We start from the raw sequence: 20789 nt of genomic DNA, 5'->3' as shown, positions 1-20789 counted from the left end.
GAACGGCGATTTGGTTACTGCCAAGCACTGGGAAGGACAGAGCAAGGGCGCTGTGTCTTTGTGCACAAAGCCCGAGGGGCGAAGCGAGAAGGCGCTGGAAGCCGCCCGGTATCTTTTCCCTGGCTTCTTGGAGGATTAAGCTCTAATCGGGCAATCCAACTCAACCACCCAAGCCCTGATGTGTTCGAATGATATTTATTCGCCAGCGATAGATCAAATATAAGAGCTAGAATATACAGCTATAAACTTGATCTATATGACTGTTGCTCTCCGCTCGATGGAGATATCCATCTTCTCAAAATATGAGATTCCACCCTTATACACATATGTTCCTGGCTTGACCATGTTCGGCCTGAAAGCACGGGAAAACTGCAACGGTCCCTTGTACAGCTCCATACTCACAATATCCTTGCCCAGACAAGCCCTCGCACCATAGCCAAACGCCATCGAGTACTTGTTATATAGCTTGGCCTGCTCTGCATCCAGCCAGCGCTCAGGCTTGTACTCGTCCGCGTCAGCACCATAGATGTTGGTGTCCCGGTGTACGATCCACGGGTTGCATGTAAGCTCAGTACCCTCAGGCACGAACATGCCGAAGAGCTCTAGGCCGCCCTTGGTTGCCAGTGTTGGGGGCGGAGGGGTTCAGTCGCATCGCTTCGCGGACACATGCGATGTAATAATGGTAATGTTCCAGGACTTCGTCGTATTGCGGCATAGCGAGAGCTTCTTGGCTCGTGTCGCGCCATCGATCTCAGCCATCATCTTCTCATAGACGTTGGGTCGAGACATGACTTGTTTCATGAACGCTTGAAAAGCTGTACCGGTCGTGTCTGTTCCTGCTAGGAGTACCAGCAGAATCTCAGCTTTAATGTATTTAAGGTCTAACGGCTCCCCATTGTCATCTCGGCTTCGATGAACCCTGTCTTTGATGAGCTTCTGCCAAATCTAAATTGGATCCGACGCTGGTTGACTTACACTTGAAGCAGGTCGATTTGGCCATCATTCTTACCGGCTTCGATGTCCTCTTAACGCTGCTTAATGAGCCTATCACGGAAGCACATCAACGTGCCGATACCAGATTCCTGTTCAGGAGAAGCGACTAGATGTTTGCCTAGAAAAGTGCCCTTGACCCAGTTGGTGAAAGGATCCAATCGAGCCATAAGACCGAAAGGCACTAGTCCATCGTGGAAACCCTGTATAAGACCCTCGACGTCCTTGGCTTGCTCGATGAATCCAAATGGCGCACCGAATCCGACCTCGGAACTGATATCATACGCCATGTACACAGCCCATGGCGAGAAGTCGAACGGCTTCCCGTCCTTTGCAAAAAGAGTTTCAAGCTTGCCAATCCACTTTTCGATGTTGGCGTCGATGAGCGGCTCCATCCTCTTAATGTTCGAGAAAGCGTAAGGGCTCGCCGCGATGTTTCGGAATTGGGCGTGGACCTTGTGGTCCTGCATGTTGAACAACGACTCGGTGTCGCCAAAGCTGCCCGTGATGTAGTGCTTCGATTTGTTCGCATTGCAGCTGTAGATCTCGGGCAGCTTGGTCGCGTCGCTCACGATGAGCATCGTGGGCGTGATGCGAATGATGGGTCCTGTACGGGCCGTTAGCATGATGCTGTGTCTGTGCTCTCATCGCGTATATCATCTTCTACCATGTTCCTGGTGCAGCTCTCGCACAGCCTCAGGCTCGTCGGCTTTCACGTTGTGGTATGCGATCCACAGTCTCGTGACGCTCTCCCGGAACGGCCCAGGGAATTGGGCTAACGGACTCAAAAAGCGGTAGTATACTATTTGGTATACGATCTTGAACAAGACATATGCCAACCCAAGTAGGGCAAAGTTGCTTATGCTAAGAACGCCATGATACCTCGGTCCTGTCACAACTCAAGGACCAGTCATGAAAGCTACAGGTCACATTCATTTTCTTTTCCGTTTCCTTCCCCAAATCTTTGGGAGGAAGGGAAACAGAAAAGAAAACCAGCTGGCGAGACCTGTGCTCTCGAACCCACCAGTAACATGCGAAGTATTAGGAGATAGGAACGGGGTTCAGCGATTGTCGTACTTTTTTGAACAGGGAAGCCATGAGCTCATGCAACTGCTCTGCCATTGTATGTAACTTCGTCCCGAATCAGGTATCCTCCTCATTCACGATCTAATGGTCAATATGGGACTGAACCACGGCAAACTCGCTAGGCACGATCTCTTTGTATTGACATTGTGTGTGTCCATCTTATGCATTCCCTTGCTTCGAAGCTTGCAGTCTGCCACTGCTCAATTGCATGTCGCGTAATGTCCTACGAAGGCGTCATCCCAAAACGGTGCAGGCGAGTCTCACCTGGTGATAGATCCTGGTGATAGATCTGCTGTGAATACGAAGTGGACTGACCGAAACCAATACAACACAACACAGGACAAGTCGTTCTGGTGGGGAATGAAGGACACTTGACTAGCAGCGCGGTCCGCGTCACGATGGCTGGGTTCTTGCAAAATACTGCAAGCTAGCGACCTTGTCATGCAGGTACATGCAACGCGATGCAAAAGAAAGCCGTATTAGGCATGGTCGGTTTGGGACAGCTTGTCAAAAACCACCTTTTTGGTCTTGCACTGAATTGACCCTCAGACCCAGTGCTAGCGCGGGGATTGAAAGAGCCACCCACTACTTACTACTGCCCTGGTCGGCATTTGGAGGCGGGAACCAAACGGACACCCTTGTCTAAATAAGAATCCTCATTCGATCCACACTATCGAGTAACAAGACTGGTCCCAAACGCGACGAACACGACTACTACGGTCATTGATCCATTCGCAACCAGTTGTGCACCATCGATTGTCAATTGACCCTCGATTGTCAATTGTCCAGATAGCATTACGTTACAGGATGACGTGCGTGTGCCAGCACACTTCAATGAGGCTGGCTGTTTCTAGTTGTTGGGGCCAAAAACCACTTTGGGTTGTGGGTTGTGCACTTCAAAGCCTGCTAGCGTGCGAAGTGGAAGAGCCGCTTGCTGTTCTGGTCGACATCTGGAGCGGGAACCAAACCGAACTCTTGTCCGAACAGGAGCCCAAATTGATCCTAGGACATCCACGCCATCAGAATCGACTACGGTCCGTATTCATCCATTCGCAACCATTTGTGTGTGCTCGATTGTCCAAATTGCGCTACGTTACAACAGGATGACGTATGTGTGTCCTTTCATGTGGTTGAGACTGAGGCCCCTTCTGCAAGTCGATGCCATTCATTCGTTGACAACATGCGCTCACGACAAAGAAACAAGACAGGAAATGGCCTCGTGGACGAAGGCTGCCGATGAGGGTCATGAAACGGGTACGTCCTTTTTCAGCACAATGGACCTCATCGCGGCGGCTTGTTCACTTCAGGACCTGCCAGCTGGGACTGGTGCTGGTGTCCAGTCCAGTCCATGATCAAGCTCCAGGGTCCACTTTTGTCTCGATCGCGAACGTGCTGTGTCCGCACCCTCTGGCCAGATGCAGAATTGATCACCTCACTTAAAGTAGCCCGGCATGGCATGAGTCCTGTTTCTGAGCCTACTTTTCTCGTGCAGTACTCACGAGACCACTGTTCTTTCATCATGGAGACGCATAGACACGAGATTTTGAGCAAGTCAGGTTTCCCTTTCCCACTCTTCATCTTTCTTGGCTGATTCGGAGCAAGCAAGCACGTTTTCTTAGCGCGAACGCAAGCGTTCAACGACAGCTCGGCCTGACTTGAGCAGCCAGAAAGACTACATTCCTCGTAGGTCATTCGCGCAAAGAACTATCGTTTAGCATTTGTCGCTGTATATTTGCTTCATTTGCAGTTTACGTGACGGTATGGATTTGTTCATGCAATTTATGTCAAGTAATGAATTTGTTCATGCAACTAGATAATGGTCTTTCCGACAGATAAACTAGGTACAGTCGCGTCTCTGCATTGGCTCTGCTCAATCTCGACCGAAGATCTCAGTCAAGACGAACAGGTTCGTAGCCAGCACCACGTACAGGTTGCAGAGGCCGTCTTCGCTGGCCGGTACACAGGGATGGACATCTGCGACCCCCGCAGGAACCTAAGGAGATAGGACGCCTGCGGGAAAGGAGTAATCCATCAGCTGTAGGCTCGAGGCACTTCCAGGTGGCATCGTTTGTAGGCTCGAGGCACTTGCAAACGGCTTCCACTCGCTGGCTGCCCGAGGGGCAGCCGCAAGGAACTTCACCGGCTGGCACGAAGGCACTCCCAGGTGGGGTCCATCTGTAGGCTCGGAGAACCTCCAGATGACACGTCCGGACTAGTCAAAGTCTCGGACGGCTTCGCTCGCAGGACCGGAAGGTGCTGGCGAGGAACATCACCGGCAGGGCACCAAGGCCCCCCCAGGTGGGGTCATCTGCAAGCTCGTATAACTTGCAAACGGCACGACTGCAGACGCGAAGCTCTTGCAGAAGGCTTCACTCGCAGGGCCCGAAGGCGCTGACGAGGAACATCACCTGTAGGCTCCAAGCACTTCCAGGTGGGGGTCATCTGTAGGCTCAGAGAACCTCCAGATGACACGTCCGGACTAGTCAAAGTCTCGGACGGCTTCGCTCGCAGGGCCCGAAGGCGCTGGCGAGGAACATCACCTGTAGGCAATTTAGGAGATATGTATATGTATTGATGTAACCGGACAATACCACCCACAAGCACACTATCTACTAGTTTATGCTCTCTCCCAGCCGTCTTCATTAAAAATACAGATCTGTATCCAGCACCGCAGATAGGCGGCAGTGACATGTTCACTATCTGACACGCAGGGATGGACATCTGCGGCCGTCACAGGCACCTAAGACATAGGATGCTGCGGGAGAGGGACTAATCCATCACCTGCTAGGCTCACGGCACTTTCCAGGTGGCATCGTCTGCGGCCACGTGCAACTACACACAGCTCTGGCAGACGGATCTCGACTTGTCGGTCGCCCAAAGGCACTACCCAGGGGCATCACCGCAGGTCACTACCCCGGGGCATTCGCAACGAGCTTCACCTGCTGGCACAGAGGCACTTGTCAGGTGGGGTCCATCTGCAGGCTTCACGAGCCTCCCAGATGGCATGTCCGGACTGTGGATGGCCTCGGACGGCTTCGCTCGCAGGATCACCTTTACCCGCTAGTACAGAGACACTTGCCAGTCGGGTCGTCTTCAAGTCCACGGGGAGCCTGCAAATGGTAGGTGGTGTAGTAAGGAGACCCGAGGCGGGGGTTGACTATCAGCTCTGAAAGCGTCGAGACACAACATCTGCAGGCACAAAGCACAGCGAGATGGAACACGCGGAGGTGATGAGGGTGATGAGGGTGGGTGAAGGTGGGTGAAGGCGGGTGAAGGTGGGTGAAGGCGGGTGAAGGTGGGTGAAGGTGGGTGAAGGTAGTGAAGGTGGGTGAAGGTGGGTGAAGGCGGGTGAAGGTGGGTGAAGGTGGGTGAAGGTAGTGAAGGTGGGTGAAGGTGGGTGAAGGCGGGTGAAGGTGGGTGAAGGTGGGTGAAGGTAGTGAAGGCAGTGAAGGTAGTGACGGTGGTGAAGGTGGTGATGGTGATGAGGAGAAAGGAATAAGAAGGAGGTTGAGTTTGTCGAGCAGAACGACGAGTTTATATATTCATTTCCTGTGGGTCTTGCAGAAATGGCGCAGCTCCTAGAAGGTTCCATACGAAAGAAGGTTCTGATTTGGATCGTTTTGCTCTTTGTTTTGCCGTCGGGATACAGTAGATGTCTGGAAGTGTATGTTGGACAAGTGCGGACACTTTTGGCGTAGGTCCTGTTCTGGTTGTCAACTGTGGGTCAGCACTTTCAAGTGGGTCATAAGAGCAGAAAAAGTCATGAAGTGCAGAACGGTTCCACAGGGAGGGAGGTACGGATTGGACCCGTTCTTTCCTTGGTATTTTGCCATGGTAGGCGTCTACAAATGTATGCTGGACAGATGCTGACACTTTTGGTGTAGGTCCTGTTCTGGTCGTCAGCTGTGGTGCAACACTTTACTGCCGAAGAGCGGAAAAGGTCGCGAGGTGCACAGTGCTCGCTGAATGAGGTCTATTGCTGGTTGTGCTCTCTAGACTGATCGACCCGAAGAGAACAGTCCCACTTGCTGGAGACCAGAATACTGTCTGAGCAAAACCCGACCACAACAACAATACCCAGCCACCCTATACAAAAGTATACCTGCTGAGGATCGCCCGAAGTCGACACGGTCCGCACAGCTGTTTTGCCATCGCTGCTGCCTGTGACTGTTTGTCCGATCGAGCCAGTCATTCCCCCAATTTCTTTTAACGTCTCGCCTTGTCTCTCTTCCCTTCGTCTGCGTGCATTCTTCTTGAAACAGACGATGAGCCGTTGCTGCTTACTCATTCCATCAGAATGGCACGCGGAAACCATGCTAGAAAATCCACTGGCGAGGATCAGCTAGGCATCAGGGTCACCGACAGTAACAATGATATTCTGTTCAGGATAAGGAAGTCCACTCCGCTAGATAGCGTTATGCAAGCGTTCTGTGAACGTCAGGGCAAGAATATCAACGTGGTTCGGTTCTTATTTGAAGGACAACGTGTTCAACCGACTGATAGTCCCGATAGTGTAAGACGCTGTTGTCTCTTCCTCGCCCATATGCGAATACTTGCCTTCTCAGCTCGGAATAATTGATGGTGATTCTCTGTCGGTCCACCAGGAGCAGATTAGGGGTTTCTATGCCCATTCATACTATTGCAGGCTTGAGTTGGAGCACCCGGTCTCTGTCGAACTTGTGGATGATCCAAAGTACTATTGCATTCTCCCAGGCCCAAACTTTAATGAGTGCATAACCCTCCTAAACCGGTCACGCAGAGACGTGATTCTTTCAGGGAAGAACCAGTTGCCGTGCCTCACACACCTCCAGGTCTTCAGGAAGATTAATACGCGCGCCAGAATATAAAGAGATGTTGATGCCTCCAATACGTGGTTTACCTTAATAAAGACGCTTCCACGTTAAATACAATCAATCAGTCAATAAATTCCATTTTGCCTACAAGCAAGCATTTTTGGTATCTTCAACGTCTCGTGAACTGCATCATATGGGAGGAGCATCGTGTCCAGCACGACGGCTCAGTAGTCCGGCTTTAGCACCGATGAACTACTACAGCTCTGTGAGAAAGCCTTGCAGTTCTATCAACACGATAAGATTGCCTGGAACATCAAGATGATTGAACACTGTGAAAGCTACAGCTGAGGAGTACGATAATACTGGAGGTATAGCAGTGGTAATTGATCAATAGCAGTATAAACATATGCTGTACTACGGCGCTTACATATATCTGCTGAGGTGGAAGTTGACCTTTCATATGAATCCGTCGTAGATGATCTATGCCGGCTACTGCCTCCGCATCCTAAAATATGTCAATGGGGTAGACATGACCGATAGTTCAAAGTATATGAATACAGCCGCTGGACTGGGTATGTAGGGTTGTAATTGGTATGCGTTTTCAGTCAGTACATCTTTGAGATCTCATTTCCTCCGATATCCTCAGCAAACTCAACGCCGCTTCAGCAATGCAATATGTAGCGTTACATTAACGGCGTCAGATGAGATGATACCAAGTATGTAGGAGTATTAGTATAGCTATATAACCCAGCGCCTAACAATACTGTGCTCGAAGAATTTTCACCATTCGCAGGACATCACTCACCAGCAAAATGATTCAAGGGCATAGAGGATAATAGAACAGTGAGCTATGGAACGGAGCAACTCAGAAGAATGATATACTCCAGACGGAGACATTAAATGCCCGCCACCGCCAGAATATACTTGTATAAACCCGCAAGTTGGGCACAGTCTTGCAATGTTCAACAAAGAGGGTTACTTCCAATAGCTACCGACGCGTTGCAACTATGGCCATAACGTCTATCCCATACCAAACGGCTGCTGCTTATATCACTTTCCTGATCGAGGCAGTTTTGAGTTTATGGATTTGTTTCAACACATACGCAAACCGGCCACGTCGAGTCGAACAGCCACCGTTGACTATGCGTATTATATATTGGCGCATATATGTGGTACTTGTCTTTTCAGGCTCTTTCCTGGGAATCTCCACCGGATTCGTCTTTGTCATCCTCTCGTGGACCCAAGATGAAGCATGGCTAAGTTATCTGCTACATACTGTTCCGTTGTGGAGTATGCTTCAAGAAGTGAGTATGTTACCACCGATCTCGGTCAGAGCCCGCTGACTTGAGAAAAGACCTTGGTTGTGGCTGGGAGCTACAGTATGGGCCAGAGATCATTTTCGCCTGCACCATTGGGGGTTGTATTTGCAACATCGATTCTATGCTTCATTGCTGCAGTAGGCCTCGAGGCCCTCCTCATCCCTTGGCACCGTGTTCTTTATCAAGTGTCCACATCTCTCTTCCGTTTCTGGATGGCATGGGAATGGTTACGAATAGCATGGGTTAGCTTACAAAATAGAACGCCAACGATTAGCCACTGCATCCTCCGTATTGCCGCTTTTGGAGTCAACATGGTGGCTTCGGCGACTCAAACGACAAGCGAACAGCTCTTGGTGAGTGAACTTCTTTCCAGAACCTGGATTTCCTAATATTACTTCAGATTATTTCCGTCACCTTTGCTTTGTACGATCTCGCAAATCCTATCCTTACTGGATGTAGTCGGTTCGTGAGACAGCTTTACCAGAGAAGGACGTTAGATAGTCGATCTATGTCACCGGGCTTGGCCATGGTATGAGCAACACTATCTAGGCCAGCGCACGAACTGATCACAAACGAGGGATTAAATGTGCATCAAGCCAACTGGGGTGAATGAATTGATAGCCGTTTTCATACTGTTTCTACCAAAGCTAATACCCGTTGATCCTCCAGACAGAGCACTTGTTCTCTCACGCACTGGGTGAACTGCAGCGACGAGCTTTAGTTACCATCGTTGAGCAAAAGTCCTCTACCCACCTCCACTAACTAAGATAATGACGTATAACCAACCATATCAGCACATCTTCTACAGTAGTGAAGATTGTACCCTATCTGGACCATTCCCAGGGATTCAAGGTCATCTGTAGAAGTTGCTTCCACCAATTTTGCACATTTGAAGCAGCGTAGGATTTGAAAAGAGGCGATTGGAGGAGCAGAGGGCAGCACCACGTAAAACGGTGTTGATGAAGTGGGAAAGTGGTGTGTAGCCGAACGTTCCATTGTTAGAAGCAGCCAACATGGTAGATGCTAGAAGCATTGAGCAGCAATCAGTGGAGCATATATGCAATCTTCGTCTGCAATCGCAATTATTACTTGGCAATAGTAAGAAATAAAGATAACTGCGAAACGTATTTCTTTCAAAAGACTAATAATAATAGATCTATGCAATTGCATCTGCGATCGAGTGACATTTGACACCACTGGAGTCCTAGCGAATGGCGCTATCACGCTAGGGTGCACAGTTCAGTTTACAGAAACCTGAATCAGGTCTTTTGCAGCATATCACTTTCAAAGATGTCCCACCACTTGCTGGTTCAAGGTTGCAGGCTGACAACGAAACGCTGGTCAAATAACACAGAAAAGGCAATCCAGAATTCCTTCCGACACTCATTAAGTCAGACTGCCTACGGACTGCCAGTGACGATATCAGATCTTCGTGACAACGCTCTTCTTGTCTTGTACTGGTGGGCTCTTGCGCCCGGCAAGTTGCACACACAGCCTCCATGGGCGCGCTCGCCTGTCGCTGTCAGAGAAATATTGACGATTAGCGTTGCTTATAGAAGAGAAAGTTCGTTTTGGAAGATTTTGGCAACACCGTCACTGCGAAGCTCCTCCGAAATTTGTTCTTCAGACGCATACCGGTATTGGGACGCAGATCAACTGCATATTGAGATAACCATAATTGAATCATTCACAACTAAGCTTCCCGTGGAAACGTTCACGGCCGTGGGTAAAGTTCAAGAAGCAGCTGAGCATTCGGCCGAAAGAATTATACAAAAATAGTACCAGTTCAATCACCATCTCTTGGTGACTTGCGAGCTTGCTGGAGTCTCTCCATTGTAGTTTGCCTTTCGCGTGGGATGACTTTCATTACGAACTATACTATAACACCTCCCATAGCAATAGAATATTATTTAAACGTACAAGTGAAATAGATTCTTGGTAATCTAGATAAGACTTCGCACACGACGTATTTTGGATTCTTTAAATGGTCGTGCCCCAGTCGCTCCAGCCCGTGAGACCTTGATTCTTCTGGCAAGTGACTTCACATCTTCCTCATCGATGCAGTCGTCTTCTGTACTATCTAAACCGTTGATGACAATGATTATGAAAGGTAGTGATTTACCGACCCGATCGGTCTCATGTTGATCAAGTGTTTCGACATGAGCAAGAAGCGCACGGGATTTCACTGTATAAACTAAGAATTGCCCACGCTCAGCCTCGTAATGATCCATAGTGATGACAGCTGGCAGCATTTCGATACCTTCGCGAACGAAGTCATCGGTCTTCGTCACAAATTGATGATCGGATATAATCTAGATGCGTTAGTTCGTTGTGAGTAATAGGAGCCTTTAAGATGTACTTACAGTTGGATGTATACCACTTTCTCCCTCGAGGATCCTTCGCAATTCGGACCCACCGGAGAAGTACCTGTAGCTGATGCCAGCAGCCCCGGGAGCGCGGTGGCGAACTGAGGTCGACATTTTCTTTGCCCACAGGTCGCAGGCGAGGAGCATGATTACTGCCAAGTGAAGCAAAGTAGCTAGGGTGTGATCCATTCTCGATTGATCAGGGCGTTTTGAGCCAGTCTTCAGAGTTTAAGCTTTTCTGTCAGGACAAGTTGTAAAAGAGTTTGGAGGTATTATTGTCGTATGTCAGACTTGAGAAATGCTGGAGCAGGTAGAGCATGTGTTGAGAACCGGAGACGAAAAAGAGAAAGGAGTGGTTCCCTTTTATAGACTTACGAGTTGCGCGCAGCATGCATAACTCTCTCAGGGCTTCGCCGCAATCTAGAAACAATTGCCCCGGAAGCCGTGGCTTCTGTTCTTTTGCACGAAACGATGGCCCACACTTCCTGCTGGTATGCTTTCAATAATCTGAGTTGAACTAGCTGGTAGACAGCAATCTGCCAAAGAAATACGATCAGCTCTTGTTCATCTATCGGTTAGCCAGGAATGAGGTGCCACTGGATTACGCTGATGGCCATCATAATATCAGATGGGCTTTGTAAGCATCAAGCTTTCCATTTTGTGTGTAAACAGCACCCATCCGAAGGCCCCCGTCGCGCTGAGGCTCAAAAATGGCTAGAAAAAAAAGTCAGGCTGCGAAGATGTACACTCATATCACGTCTGCCTTGCCCAACCAGGGACTCTAGCTCTGATGGATATGGTGGAGGAAGACGGTGGCATATACTAGGATGCTTGCTGTATCATATTGCTCTGTATGGTTCAGTCAAGACCTGACTTCTCCACGGACTGCTCATCGTATGTGTGGCTGGGAAACCGCCGTCGTCAACTACCGGCCTGTCTACCATGGCTGCAAAAGCGCAGTTTGAGGCATAGCCACAGTATGCTGAATGGAATAATATCCGCGGTTGCGTAATGTCCCCGGTCGGGTTGATTTCGAGAATTCGTCCGCGAGATTAGACCCATTCGATCACGTTGTGCCGATCTGTATTGGAGTGATCATAAATAGTAGTGTTCTCGCACTCGTACTGCGTCGTGCATGGCACTCCAGACCGTCCTTTCCAAAATCTGACACTTAACACAACTGCTTGACCCCATCGATAATCCGAACGTTGTAGACTGTTATCACCATGGAAAGCTACCAACGAGATCGTTCCTTGTTGTATGGACCGTCCTGTTACTACACAGGACGTCCAATCTTCCCTTTTCAATACGACGAAGCATCTTTTGCTCCAGCAACTGCAGCGCACCATTCACCCACCATGAGGCATCTCGTACCAGCAGGCTTCCCAGTATCAATGGTTTCTACGCCACAATCGGAGTGCTGGTCAATCCCAACGTCGCTTGGTCCGTATGGCTGTACTGCAGAATCTGAATCTGTCACCGCCATGAACATGCCTGTTCTTCCTGTAGAGGCATCCGTCTCGGCACAGGTGGCAGAGGATGATCTGATTTGGTGTCCGTCGTATGTCGCTCCGATGGATTATACGTCTGCAATTGATCATCCTCCGGCTTTCAATTTCTCAAATGTATCTGAAGGCCGGGACAGCTATGACCATAACAGCACAAGACGGAAGTCATCTTTCTATGGCAGCTCCTCGTCAAGCCTTAGCACCCAGGGAAGCAGCCAGGGAAGCAGCGGATGGGATACCTGTTCCAACGTCGGAACTTTTCCAACACCACCATCGTCGTTGTGCTCATCACACATCCCACGCATGATTGGCCTCCATCGTGAGTACAGGGAGATGATCTCGGGCTATGCTTCTTCTGTCAGCCGGTTAGAAGGGCCACCAGTTGCAATAGATGCCATTGCAAATATCTGGAGGGTCGACAAGTTGCTTGGCAAATGGACCTGGGCTCGGACGACATGGTATTGGGTGAGATGGAGTGGCTTTAGCGACGAATACAACACGTGGGAGAAGCAGAAGGACATTAGTACCGACTTAATCGAGGAGTTCGACGCGAACTATACCGGGAACGACTTCGCGGTGGAGCGCCTCCTTAAGAAGCGGACCTGGCGCTGCAAGACGCAATATCTTGTGAAGTGGAAGGGCTGGGGCGGTGACAATACTTGGGAGTCTGAGGCCGATATCAGCCGGTTGCGAGTCATGGAGTTTGAGGCAAGTGGTTGACACTCAAAGTCCGACATGTAGCTACTGGACTACTACTGGACTACTCCTTCCATAAGTTTGCTGGACTATCTCATGAGTGAAAATAAAGGCAGAGTTCATCGAACACTGAATCGAACTTGCATCACAACAAGCAGAGTTGACAAAGTGTCCGAATATTCATCTAACCTCTGAAGCAGCTATGACAGCAGCCACCATGCTTGGTCCAGGTGGTTCGCCTGGCTTGGAGCAGCCAGCGTGCTCCAGCTGTCGTGCGTAATCCTCAGGTGTGGGCTGCTGAGCCTGGACTGCTGTGATAAAGGCGATAAACGAGTCGGTGCCATGCAAGAAGATCCTGTCAACTGTCCAATCGATACTCCTCACTTGCCACTGGCCATGATCCGCGAGATCGAGGAAATGGCTACCATTATCGGCTTGCGGATCATCTAGGAGACAAAAGATACTGCTCGGACCCTGCAGAAGTTGGATCAACGACTAGGAGGTTTGCAAGTAGCAGCTCAAACATTTTATGGGTTATGTCGTCGAGACCTTCCGGACGAGGGCCGATGATTATGATTGTGTATCACGCCGCCTGTATTGTCCTCCATCGCCACTCATTGCTTGGAGACAGTATATACCGGTCGGATGCATATCCATCTCCACCTTCTACTCCAGACGACCGTTCCGATAGGCAGGGTCGAATCGATCGGTACAGGTCTCGAAGTCATTCATCCGTTCGGGATCAATCGGTAGGCTTGTGAAGCGATCGGATTCGGTATCGGTGACCTGACCAAAATGGTCGGTCGACCAGTCCATCGCCATCCCTGCTTGTAATGGTATGATGACTGAGGACTGGGGATTCAGGAATGCGATAGATTTCGGCGCTGTTCGTGGACTATGCTCAGTCAGACCTAATGTCGGTCTTTACCGACCAGGCTTCACTAGAAAGGGATCAGAAAGGGGCCGTAGTAGAGAGCGACCCAAGTGTATTCGCAGCAGATCTCATCACAGACTAAGTTGCTCGTCTGCGACACATGTTGGACCACAATATGTACAGCTTTCGTCGCTCGCTGCAGGTTTGTCATCTTTGAGTCGCATCTGGCTCGTCGCTGTTGTGTCTGTGACAAACCGGGGGTGTACTATTAGGCACGAAAACAAGGTCTCAAGTTCCCCGTCAGATTGTGGAGACAGCCAGAGTAGGCCGATTCCCGTCCCCCTCTCCCAATCGTGTCCTCGACCCTCCTCCGGTGGTGCCCGCTATTGCACCAATATGGAGCTGCTTCTGCTTTCATAAAACCATGAATCAGAATGAACGCATCCAAAATGAGCCAAGGGACATTGTTCAACAGATGATAAACAGTATGCAATGGCTTTCCAGTATGCTCATTCTTGGGCGGTAGACGGCATGGAACGATAGTGGGCGTGTACTGTATATGACCTAGTGGTCGCCAAATGCGGTTTCTGGGAGGGTCAGTTCTGCCGCGTGGGGCTTGTCGCGCTATTTTCGACTCGACCTTCTTAGGTATAGTGCTGATTACTATCGGTCGCGTAAGTGCTCGGGTAACTTTTTCTGATACCAGAACAACAATCCGTATGATGTGCTCCTCTTCTGTACTTACTATCGAATATTGGACTTGCCCGAAAGTGACCATGAAGGAAAGCATGATTCAAAACCAGGCCTATCTAGCCGCCCAAACGAATCGCGGCAATCCATATGTGAGCGGACAAGAAGCGCATACAACTGATCGGACGAGTGTACAATAACGGCGCGCAACCCCTTAGTCATGGCTGGGCACGGCTATGCAGATGCCACGTGTGCTTGTGCACGGCTCAACAGCTGCTCGTTCTTGCACTAAATCCTTTTCGTCGATTGATTCGATTGATTAATTCGGAGGCCTCATAGCACCCTTGCCCAATCATTAACAGACAGACCACTCTAGCAGTGGTTGCATCAAATTCACGAATGTTTTCTCGACACGAGATATGTAGAAAAGCGCATCATACCTACACTAGGATATAGCAACTCTACTCCTTTGGTCCAATAGCTGAAGAATTACTCCTTTCATCCCGTTCCTGAGAATCGCGGGTTATAATTGTGACGACGTCGAAGAACGAATTCCGGTACGCATTACTAGCCCCACCTCCTCCACTCTATATCTCGACGCACTTTCGCACTTTCACAATTTCGCAAGTTGCCGAACCTACCGATTTAGTAACATGTGTCATGAGCCATTCATTGGCTTCAGGTGACAAGAAAGGAGGTCGCACAGCAGGCTGGATGATGGGCTCAACGGGCTTCAAGCAGTCAGCGGAAGCGAGATGACGCAAGATGCGGACCCACAATGGCTATTACCTTTCTAACACTGGTCAGTCTAACTGGCGGAGCCAGTTAATGGGGTATGACCCACTAGACTACGATTACACTCCGAAACTTGACGAACGACTGTTTCTTTCATTTCATTTCATTCCACTGCATTCATGCTGGCATATTCATTCCATTACATTGCAATTTAGTGGGGAAATTATTACACTGGTGTTCATTCCGGGTGTCTACGTCACCTTTATTCCCCAAGGAAAATTGTGTTGTCAACCAGATATCTTTGTACACACGGAGGCTGCGGCACCTTTAACTTTGTCTAGTAAAACGGAGAGAAGACACGAGGCTAGTGGTGTGAGTATACAGGGTGGGAATACTACAATCATGGAGGATCTACCTTGGTGGTCTATGAGGGGGGATCCTGATGTAGGCAAGCAGTGCGTGGCAGCGCATTTGTATAATTGGCGTGTGTTCAGCTTGTTGGAGGTGAAAGAAGGCATGGAGGTGATGAGAAGGAAGGCTCGGGATTCGGACCCGCATGGAGTGGGGTACGTCCAGATGATGTGGTATGTGGATGACGAGAAGGCGGCCGAGTCTTTGAAGACGTTGGTGACGGGAACGATGGATGCAAGCAACACAGTGCGCTACTGGACTTGTGTAGAGTCTTATGACGGGTTTTCGAAGAAGGTTGGGTCAATTCTTGTCGTGCTGGGCTGTTCTCAGCCTAAAGCCTTGTCGTTGTGGCAGTCTATCCTGGATGGAGAGGAGAAGGGATTGATTCGTAATGGTCAGGCGATGGTACGATTTGGCATGGATGAAGAGCAATGGAAGGATGATATCCTTAATCAGGGGTCTCAGTAGGTATCGGCGTTGCGGAAATAGGCTCGGGGGGGTACAGTCACCGCAAGTGGTTCGGATACTAAATACAGCTCTAGCACATTGATGATCGTTACAGGATAGAACAACAGTCTGACTTTGATGCCGCCGTTTCTTATCCTTCTTCTTTGTTTCATTCTGTTCTGATACCAATGTGTCAAACTGCAGCGTTGTGTTTTTCGTGTACGTGGTCGGCGAAAGTGGAGAATGGTCTTTGTCGTCGTCGTCCTCGGTCCAAACTGCGAATGGTGCATTGGGGTTGCAAAAGAGTCAAAATGACGTCTCCGTTAGGGTCTATGCTATGGATTCGCCCTTCCATAACATTGCTGACCCCCCTTGTCATCTTCAAAAAGTCGTCGAATAATGCTCTGACTTCAGCGAGATGTGCGAGGTCTCGGTCTCGACATCGAAGGGGCAGGCTAAATCTATGTTATGACCTGACAAGTCACCGAAGATCAGGAGGGGTACGCACGGATCATGCGGCAACAATGATGGGGAATTGCAGAAATTGGTCAGGTTTTGCCGGGTCTCTGGCTTCGAAGTATTCTCGCAGCATTTACAGAATATTTCAAGTTGCGGTATCACTGTATTTGCTCTTTGCCCTTCTGCGCCAAATACTGCGCGACGTCATGTGAGATTCGAATTTCAAGGCCTATTACTAGAGCAAAATGTATGAGTAGGATCTTACACGTTGCTGAAATGAGTTTAGGAAGAACAAATGTTCTGAATGGTGATCGACAACTTTTGCTTCAAAGATTCATTTGAGCACTTTTTTTGGCGGAGCAGTTCCACCGCCTGGGTGTGATTTCTGCTAGAAGCTGCTTCAAGGGCTGTACCGTAACTACCGCCTCTCTGTCTCAGAAACTGAGCGAGATCCATGTCCGCCCGAGAGTCTATATGTGCACAAATTTGGGCTATAACATTCGTGAGTCCCAAAAGCGCGGCGTAGTAGAGTGAGAAAACCAGCTTGTCTTGTTGCGATTCGCCGGCACGGATATTGATGTTCCAAACGGAAGTCCACGTAGAAAAAGAGTTGTCTAGGCCACAAAACAATTGAGAGAATTGATCATCAATGTGCGCCTTGCAGGCACTTTTCATAAGATGTTCCGACCAGTACTCTGTAGCGTATCCTACAAAAGGATACTTCTTCTGAACTTGTCCAGTGTGAGCGTTATGTCGCGACTGCAGCATGAGGGTGAAGCATATATTAGTCATTTGGCAGTGGGCTTCAGCTTCGTCCGGTACATGCTTTGGACCAAAACCATGGGACAGACTGATTTGAACTCGCAAGGCGTCAAGCGTCTCAAGCGCATTCAAGTCTCTCTTGGCGCAGTAGAGGACAGTGAACATCTGTCTAGCATATTGTCGCCAATTGCTCACTGTAAGCATGCGGTCATATATCTGCTCTATTGTCAGCACTCGGAGCAGCCGCTCAACACCGCCCTCACTCGCCGGAAAGTCGGAGAGTGCATTGAGTTGAATCGTAATCCATGGCAATCTAGGAACAAGTCAGTTTACGTAGCTCCATATATATACAACCATCTCACATTTCTTTGTCTTGCACCAAAACGTCATCAATGGGTCCTGTGCGCAATAGCTGTACATCTTCCGTGGTAACATCTGATGGTCTATCCAAGACATGCTCTTCGTCCTGTTCATCATGCCCGATTATGAGGCTCAGCCGAAGCGGCGATGGGTTCGGATTTTTAGCAAGGCTCGAGGCACGACCTAGTTGGCTTTCGAGTTCAGAGTTTCGTATGTGTAAGAGTCGTTTGGCTTTACGCCGAGCAGTACGCGTTTGGGGTGTCTTCTGAAGAGTTCGAACTAACCCTGGAGTCGTGGTGTGTATAGCAAAATCGCAATCACCATGTCCAAGGTAAGGATGACGTCCCTGCTCAGGTCTAGGTAGCAAGCTCGATCCAATGTTGCTGTTACCCGCGTGCTCCATCGTCGTAACACTGCCATTCGACATCGCGGAATGTCGCAGTTTCTTTTGAAGATTAGTATTGCTTCCATAGTGGGAATACAACTTGCCCACCAGTATAGTTTGTGCTCTTTCTATGTCCCACAGGGTCCAGAATTTGGTTGAGGTAGAACCTAAACCAACTTCGCTCATGCGACGCTCCTCCCGTGCTTGAAGCAGCACTTCCCGGATCTCAGACCATCCAAGGTGCGGATTTGAAGTTCGAAAATGAGCAAAGGCATGTCCCAGCTCCTTTGGCGCATCATGTCTGGCTGGAGCAACCTCGCCGGAATCCGGTAGGCAAGATGTATGGTCTTGCCCTTGTGTACTCTCTCCCGCAGCCAGGTATCTTGGATTTATCGATGTTGTGGTTGCTGGTGTAGACAAAGCCCCCTTGGTAGATTTTTGATTGTTGCATCTTGCGAGCGGCACTAAGGAGTGGACTTGTTCGTTTTTAGACTCTCGTGCAGACTTGTACAGCTGTTCGATCGTGGCAGAAATTTGATATTTTCGATCAGGAGGTGAAGAAAGCATACCACCGTCGTCCTTCACTCTAGGATGTATTTTACCAGTGACGCCTGTCCGAAGATTGTTTAAAGTCGTAAAGTTATTCGCGAGTCGGACGGTCTTGGTGGATTCTAGCCGTTTTTGGCGTGCTCTCGAGCGCCTGGACATCGTCGACAAAATAAGATGTCACTCGTTGTTGTGTTTTGTGATTGTTTATTATTACAACTTTTACAAACAGCTATGACCTATTGCCTGGTTGCCTGACAAGTGGGGCTGATTATGACGACGAACCAAGCCTCACGCTAAGCCCCGAAATAGTTTAAATCTCTTAGCATGTGATGCGTCTCCCTCAGGAAGATCTAAGATAATAGCGATCAGCTACGCGTCACCTCACTCACCGTGTCTGCAGCCTTGCCAACTCGGATGTAGAATAGTGTACAACATTCTCGAATATGTATCACATTCATGTTAGTCCACAGGTAGCATTTCTGGTCCTGCCTTGAAGGTTTTCTTTCTCCAGTAGATCCTTCAATGTGAAATGTCAAAATTCTTACGAGACATCGAATTTTGACTTCGTTCGCCAATCGAGGTGACTGCGATCATTCCTTCAGTGGGAGTTGAAGGTGAACAACGGGTGTCTGACGCCGACATTAAAATGAATATGCAGAAGAGAAAGCTCGACGATTCGCTGCGTGATGCAGGTATGGTCTGCCTTGTCTCACTTACACGTTTCTTCATTTCAGGTCGTTTTGCTAAGACTATCGCATCAGGAGATGAACCACCGATCATACCAACAGAGCCCTTCAAATCGCAACGCTTGCGTGTCGAACAGGGCGAAGTGTCCGACACACCCGACGAAACCAACGGACCAAACGGTAGATCAGTCGCGTCGACGCCTGTGAGACAGAACCTTGCCGAGGGGAACCCCACCAGCAGAAACTCGCCTGTTCTCTAGAGGACTCCATCGATCAGGGTACGAGGAGAGTCGACCACGACGTGCACAAGATAAAATCATTAGTACCGACTTAATCGAGGAGTTCGACACGAATTATACCGGGAACGACTTCGCGGTGGAGCGCCTTCTTAAGAAACGGACCTGGCGCTGCAAGACACAATATCTTGTGAAGTGGAAGGGCTGGGGCGGTGACAATACTTGGGAGTCTGAGGCCGATATCAGCCGGTTGCGAGTCATGGAGTTTGAGGCGAGTGGTTGACACTCAAAGTCCGACTAATGTAGCTACTGGACTACTACTGGACTACTCCTTCCATAAGTTTGCTGGACTATCTCATGAGTGAAAATAAAGGCAGAATTTATCAAACACTGAATCGAACTTGCATCACAACATGCAAAGGTGACAAAGTGCCCGAAAGTTCAACTTACCTCCGAAGCAGCTATGACAGCAGCCACCATGCTTGGGCCAGGTGGTTCGTCTGGCCTGGAGCAGCTCACGTGGGGCCTGGTTAGTCCTGCGGCTGGCCAGCGTGCTCCAGCTGTCGTGCGTAATCCTCAGGTATGGGCTGCTGAGCCTGGACTGCGATGACGAAAGGCGATAAACGAGTCAGTGCCATGCAAGAAGATCCTATCAACTGTCCAATTGGCATGTACATCATGACACAAAATTTGAACGACCCGGTCTTCGAATTTGATCATATCTTGAACTAAAGACCCAGAAAATCAGAGAAGAAGACCTTCCTTATCTCGCAAAGTCTTAATGGTCACAAACAAGATCTTTGACATTGTCTGTTCCCATCGCACAAGTACCAAAAGAAAAAAATGACATTTCGGATAGTTAGTGGTGATATCATTTGTTACTCTACCGCAACCCGTAAAAACTCCGTGACTTTACAGTGACCCATCATTGCCTATTTTACAGATTATCCTGCACACAGTAGCCGCGATTTAAATCCTGAATTCCGGTCATGAGACTGTCGGTGAAGCCGAGCCCGGTTCCTCAAAATGCTCGTTGAAATTGATCAATCAATTGCGTGATGGCGTTGACATGTTGAGTCCGTGCATTCGAGTGCTGGCGCAAATGAGAAGGCTGTGCTGCAACCCCTACTACATCCGCTAATCGTTATGAGGCGTTGCGCACCACATCAAGTGGTCTGATGTGTATTTGTTTGCGCATTCGTCTGAAGGAGTGATAGGTGCGTTCACTAGAGGCCGTAAACAGATGGGTGAGCTCAGACTAGGTTTTCAATCATGCTCTCAGTCGAACCAACTGCGCCCGTTGATGGCCAGCCGTCGTCAGAGGGAGACTGCGAGCGTTCATGTTGTTGTTGGACTTTCTGCACCTGAGCCTCCAAGGGTAGATTATAGTCACGCCTTCCATCAATCGAATCAGAATACCTGGGTTCCAAGAGAAGT

General features: G+C 49.3%; 9 protein-coding genes across 9 annotated transcripts; 4 read left to right on the top strand and 5 right to left on the bottom strand.

The window, feature by feature from the left end:
- Positions 1-252: 252 nt before the first annotated feature.
- Positions 253-2519, bottom strand: BKA67DRAFT_595866 (cytochrome P450 71A23; the record flags this gene model as incomplete). The annotated part of the gene is made up of 5 exons (XM_046105220.1): positions 253-612; positions 667-923; positions 1031-1597; positions 1658-1854; positions 2341-2519. 5 exons carry the CDS (start codon positions 2517-2519, stop codon positions 253-255), a joined length of 1560 nt encoding a protein of 519 aa, XP_045952138.1.
- Positions 2520-2744: 225 nt separating this feature from the next.
- Positions 2745-3776, top strand: BKA67DRAFT_585865 (uncharacterized protein). The gene is given in 7 exon segments (XM_046104221.1): positions 2745-2824; positions 2843-2922; positions 2979-3110; positions 3274-3330; positions 3384-3428; positions 3519-3627; positions 3679-3776. The coding sequence occupies 4 exon segments, from the start codon at positions 2884-2886 to the stop codon at positions 3426-3428; spliced, it is 273 nt and encodes a 90-aa protein (XP_045952137.1). The 5' UTR covers positions 2745-2824; positions 2843-2883; the 3' UTR covers positions 3519-3627; positions 3679-3776.
- A 1240-nt stretch (positions 3777-5016) lies between these two features.
- On the bottom strand, positions 5017-5858 carry BKA67DRAFT_120342 (uncharacterized protein). The gene has a single exon (XM_046094942.1). It carries the CDS (start codon positions 5666-5668, stop codon positions 5237-5239), a length of 432 nt encoding a protein of 143 aa, XP_045952136.1. The 5' UTR covers positions 5669-5858; the 3' UTR covers positions 5017-5236.
- A 554-nt stretch (positions 5859-6412) lies between these two features.
- Positions 6413-6701, top strand: BKA67DRAFT_503014 (ubiquitin family protein; the record flags this gene model as incomplete). Its single annotated transcript, XM_046097095.1, has 2 exons — positions 6413-6589; positions 6642-6701. Coding segments are annotated over 2 exons (237 nt in total), but the record flags the coding sequence as incomplete, so codon positions are not given.
- Positions 6702-8777: 2076 nt separating this feature from the next.
- On the bottom strand, positions 8778-9374 carry BKA67DRAFT_585848 (uncharacterized protein). Its single transcript, XM_046104220.1, has one exon. It carries the CDS (start codon positions 9182-9184, stop codon positions 8951-8953), a length of 234 nt encoding a protein of 77 aa, XP_045952134.1. The 5' UTR covers positions 9185-9374; the 3' UTR covers positions 8778-8950.
- Positions 9375-10049: 675 nt separating this feature from the next.
- Positions 10050-10546, bottom strand: BKA67DRAFT_120069 (uncharacterized protein). Its single transcript, XM_046094941.1, has one exon. It carries the CDS (start codon positions 10438-10440, stop codon positions 10132-10134), a length of 309 nt encoding a protein of 102 aa, XP_045952133.1. The 5' UTR covers positions 10441-10546; the 3' UTR covers positions 10050-10131.
- A 4112-nt stretch (positions 10547-14658) lies between these two features.
- Positions 14659-16022, top strand: BKA67DRAFT_119954 (uncharacterized protein). Its single transcript, XM_046094939.1, has one exon. It carries the CDS (start codon positions 15088-15090, stop codon positions 15934-15936), a length of 849 nt encoding a protein of 282 aa, XP_045952132.1. The 5' UTR covers positions 14659-15087; the 3' UTR covers positions 15937-16022.
- A 599-nt stretch (positions 16023-16621) lies between these two features.
- BKA67DRAFT_120003 (uncharacterized protein) lies at positions 16622-18832 on the bottom strand. Its single transcript, XM_046094940.1, has 3 exons — positions 17990-18832; positions 17499-17941; positions 16622-17449 (listed from the first exon to the last, which is right to left on the bottom strand). The coding sequence occupies exons 1-3, from the start codon at positions 18587-18589 to the stop codon at positions 16657-16659; spliced, it is 1836 nt and encodes a 611-aa protein (XP_045952131.1). The 5' UTR covers positions 18590-18832; the 3' UTR covers positions 16622-16656.
- On the top strand, positions 18627-19534 carry BKA67DRAFT_585836 (uncharacterized protein). The gene is made up of 2 exons (XM_046104219.1): positions 18627-19122; positions 19192-19534. The coding sequence occupies exons 1-2, from the start codon at positions 19077-19079 to the stop codon at positions 19374-19376; spliced, it is 231 nt and encodes a 76-aa protein (XP_045952130.1). The 5' UTR covers positions 18627-19076; the 3' UTR covers positions 19377-19534.
- The last annotated feature ends 1255 nt before the right edge of the window (positions 19535-20789 follow it).

This window comes from Truncatella angustata (assembly GCF_020726525.1).
Source record: "Truncatella angustata strain MPI-SDFR-AT-0073 chromosome Unknown BKA67scaffold_11, whole genome shotgun sequence".
In the NCBI taxonomy this organism is placed as follows: Eukaryota; Fungi; Ascomycota; class Sordariomycetes; order Amphisphaeriales; family Sporocadaceae; genus Truncatella; species Truncatella angustata.
This window is presented reverse-complemented; position numbering and strand designations above follow the sequence as displayed.

Bases quoted from the DNA above. Each gene is read 5' to 3' on its own strand.
- BKA67DRAFT_585865 (XM_046104221.1), top strand. From the start codon at position 2,884: ATGACGTGCGTGTGCCAGCACACTTCAATGAGGCTGGCT. The intron at 2,923-2,978 runs GTTTCTAGTTGT...TGCACTTCAAAG, and splicing joins ACACTTCAATGAGGCTGGCT to CCTGCTAGCGTGCGAAGTGG. The intron at 3,111-3,273 runs GTCCGTATTCAT...CTCACGACAAAG, and splicing joins CGCCATCAGAATCGACTACG to AAACAAGACAGGAAATGGCC.
- BKA67DRAFT_120342 (XM_046094942.1), bottom strand. From the start codon at position 5,668: ATGGAACCTTCTAGGAGCTGCGCCATTTCTGCAAGACCCACAGGAAAT.
- BKA67DRAFT_585848 (XM_046104220.1), bottom strand. From the start codon at position 9,184: ATGGAACGTTCGGCTACACACCACTTTCCCACTTCATCAACACCGTTT.
- BKA67DRAFT_120069 (XM_046094941.1), bottom strand. From the start codon at position 10,440: ATGCTGCCAGCTGTCATCACTATGGATCATTACGAGGCTGAGCGTGGG.
- BKA67DRAFT_119954 (XM_046094939.1), top strand. From the start codon at position 15,088: ATGCGGACCCACAATGGCTATTACCTTTCTAACACTGGTCAGTCTAAC.
- BKA67DRAFT_120003 (XM_046094940.1), bottom strand. From the start codon at position 18,589: ATGTCCAGGCGCTCGAGAGCACGCCAAAAACGGCTAGAATCCACCAAG. The intron at 17,942-17,989 runs GTGGGCAAGTTG...AATCTTCAAAAG, and splicing joins AAAGAGCACAAACTATACTG to AAACTGCGACATTCCGCGAT. The intron at 17,450-17,498 runs GTGAGATGGTTG...ACTTGTTCCTAG, and splicing joins TTGGTGCAAGACAAAGAAAT to ATTGCCATGGATTACGATTC.
- BKA67DRAFT_585836 (XM_046104219.1), top strand. From the start codon at position 19,077: ATGAATATGCAGAAGAGAAAGCTCGACGATTCGCTGCGTGATGCAG. The intron at 19,123-19,191 runs GTATGGTCTGCC...CTATCGCATCAG, and splicing joins CGATTCGCTGCGTGATGCAG to GAGATGAACCACCGATCATA.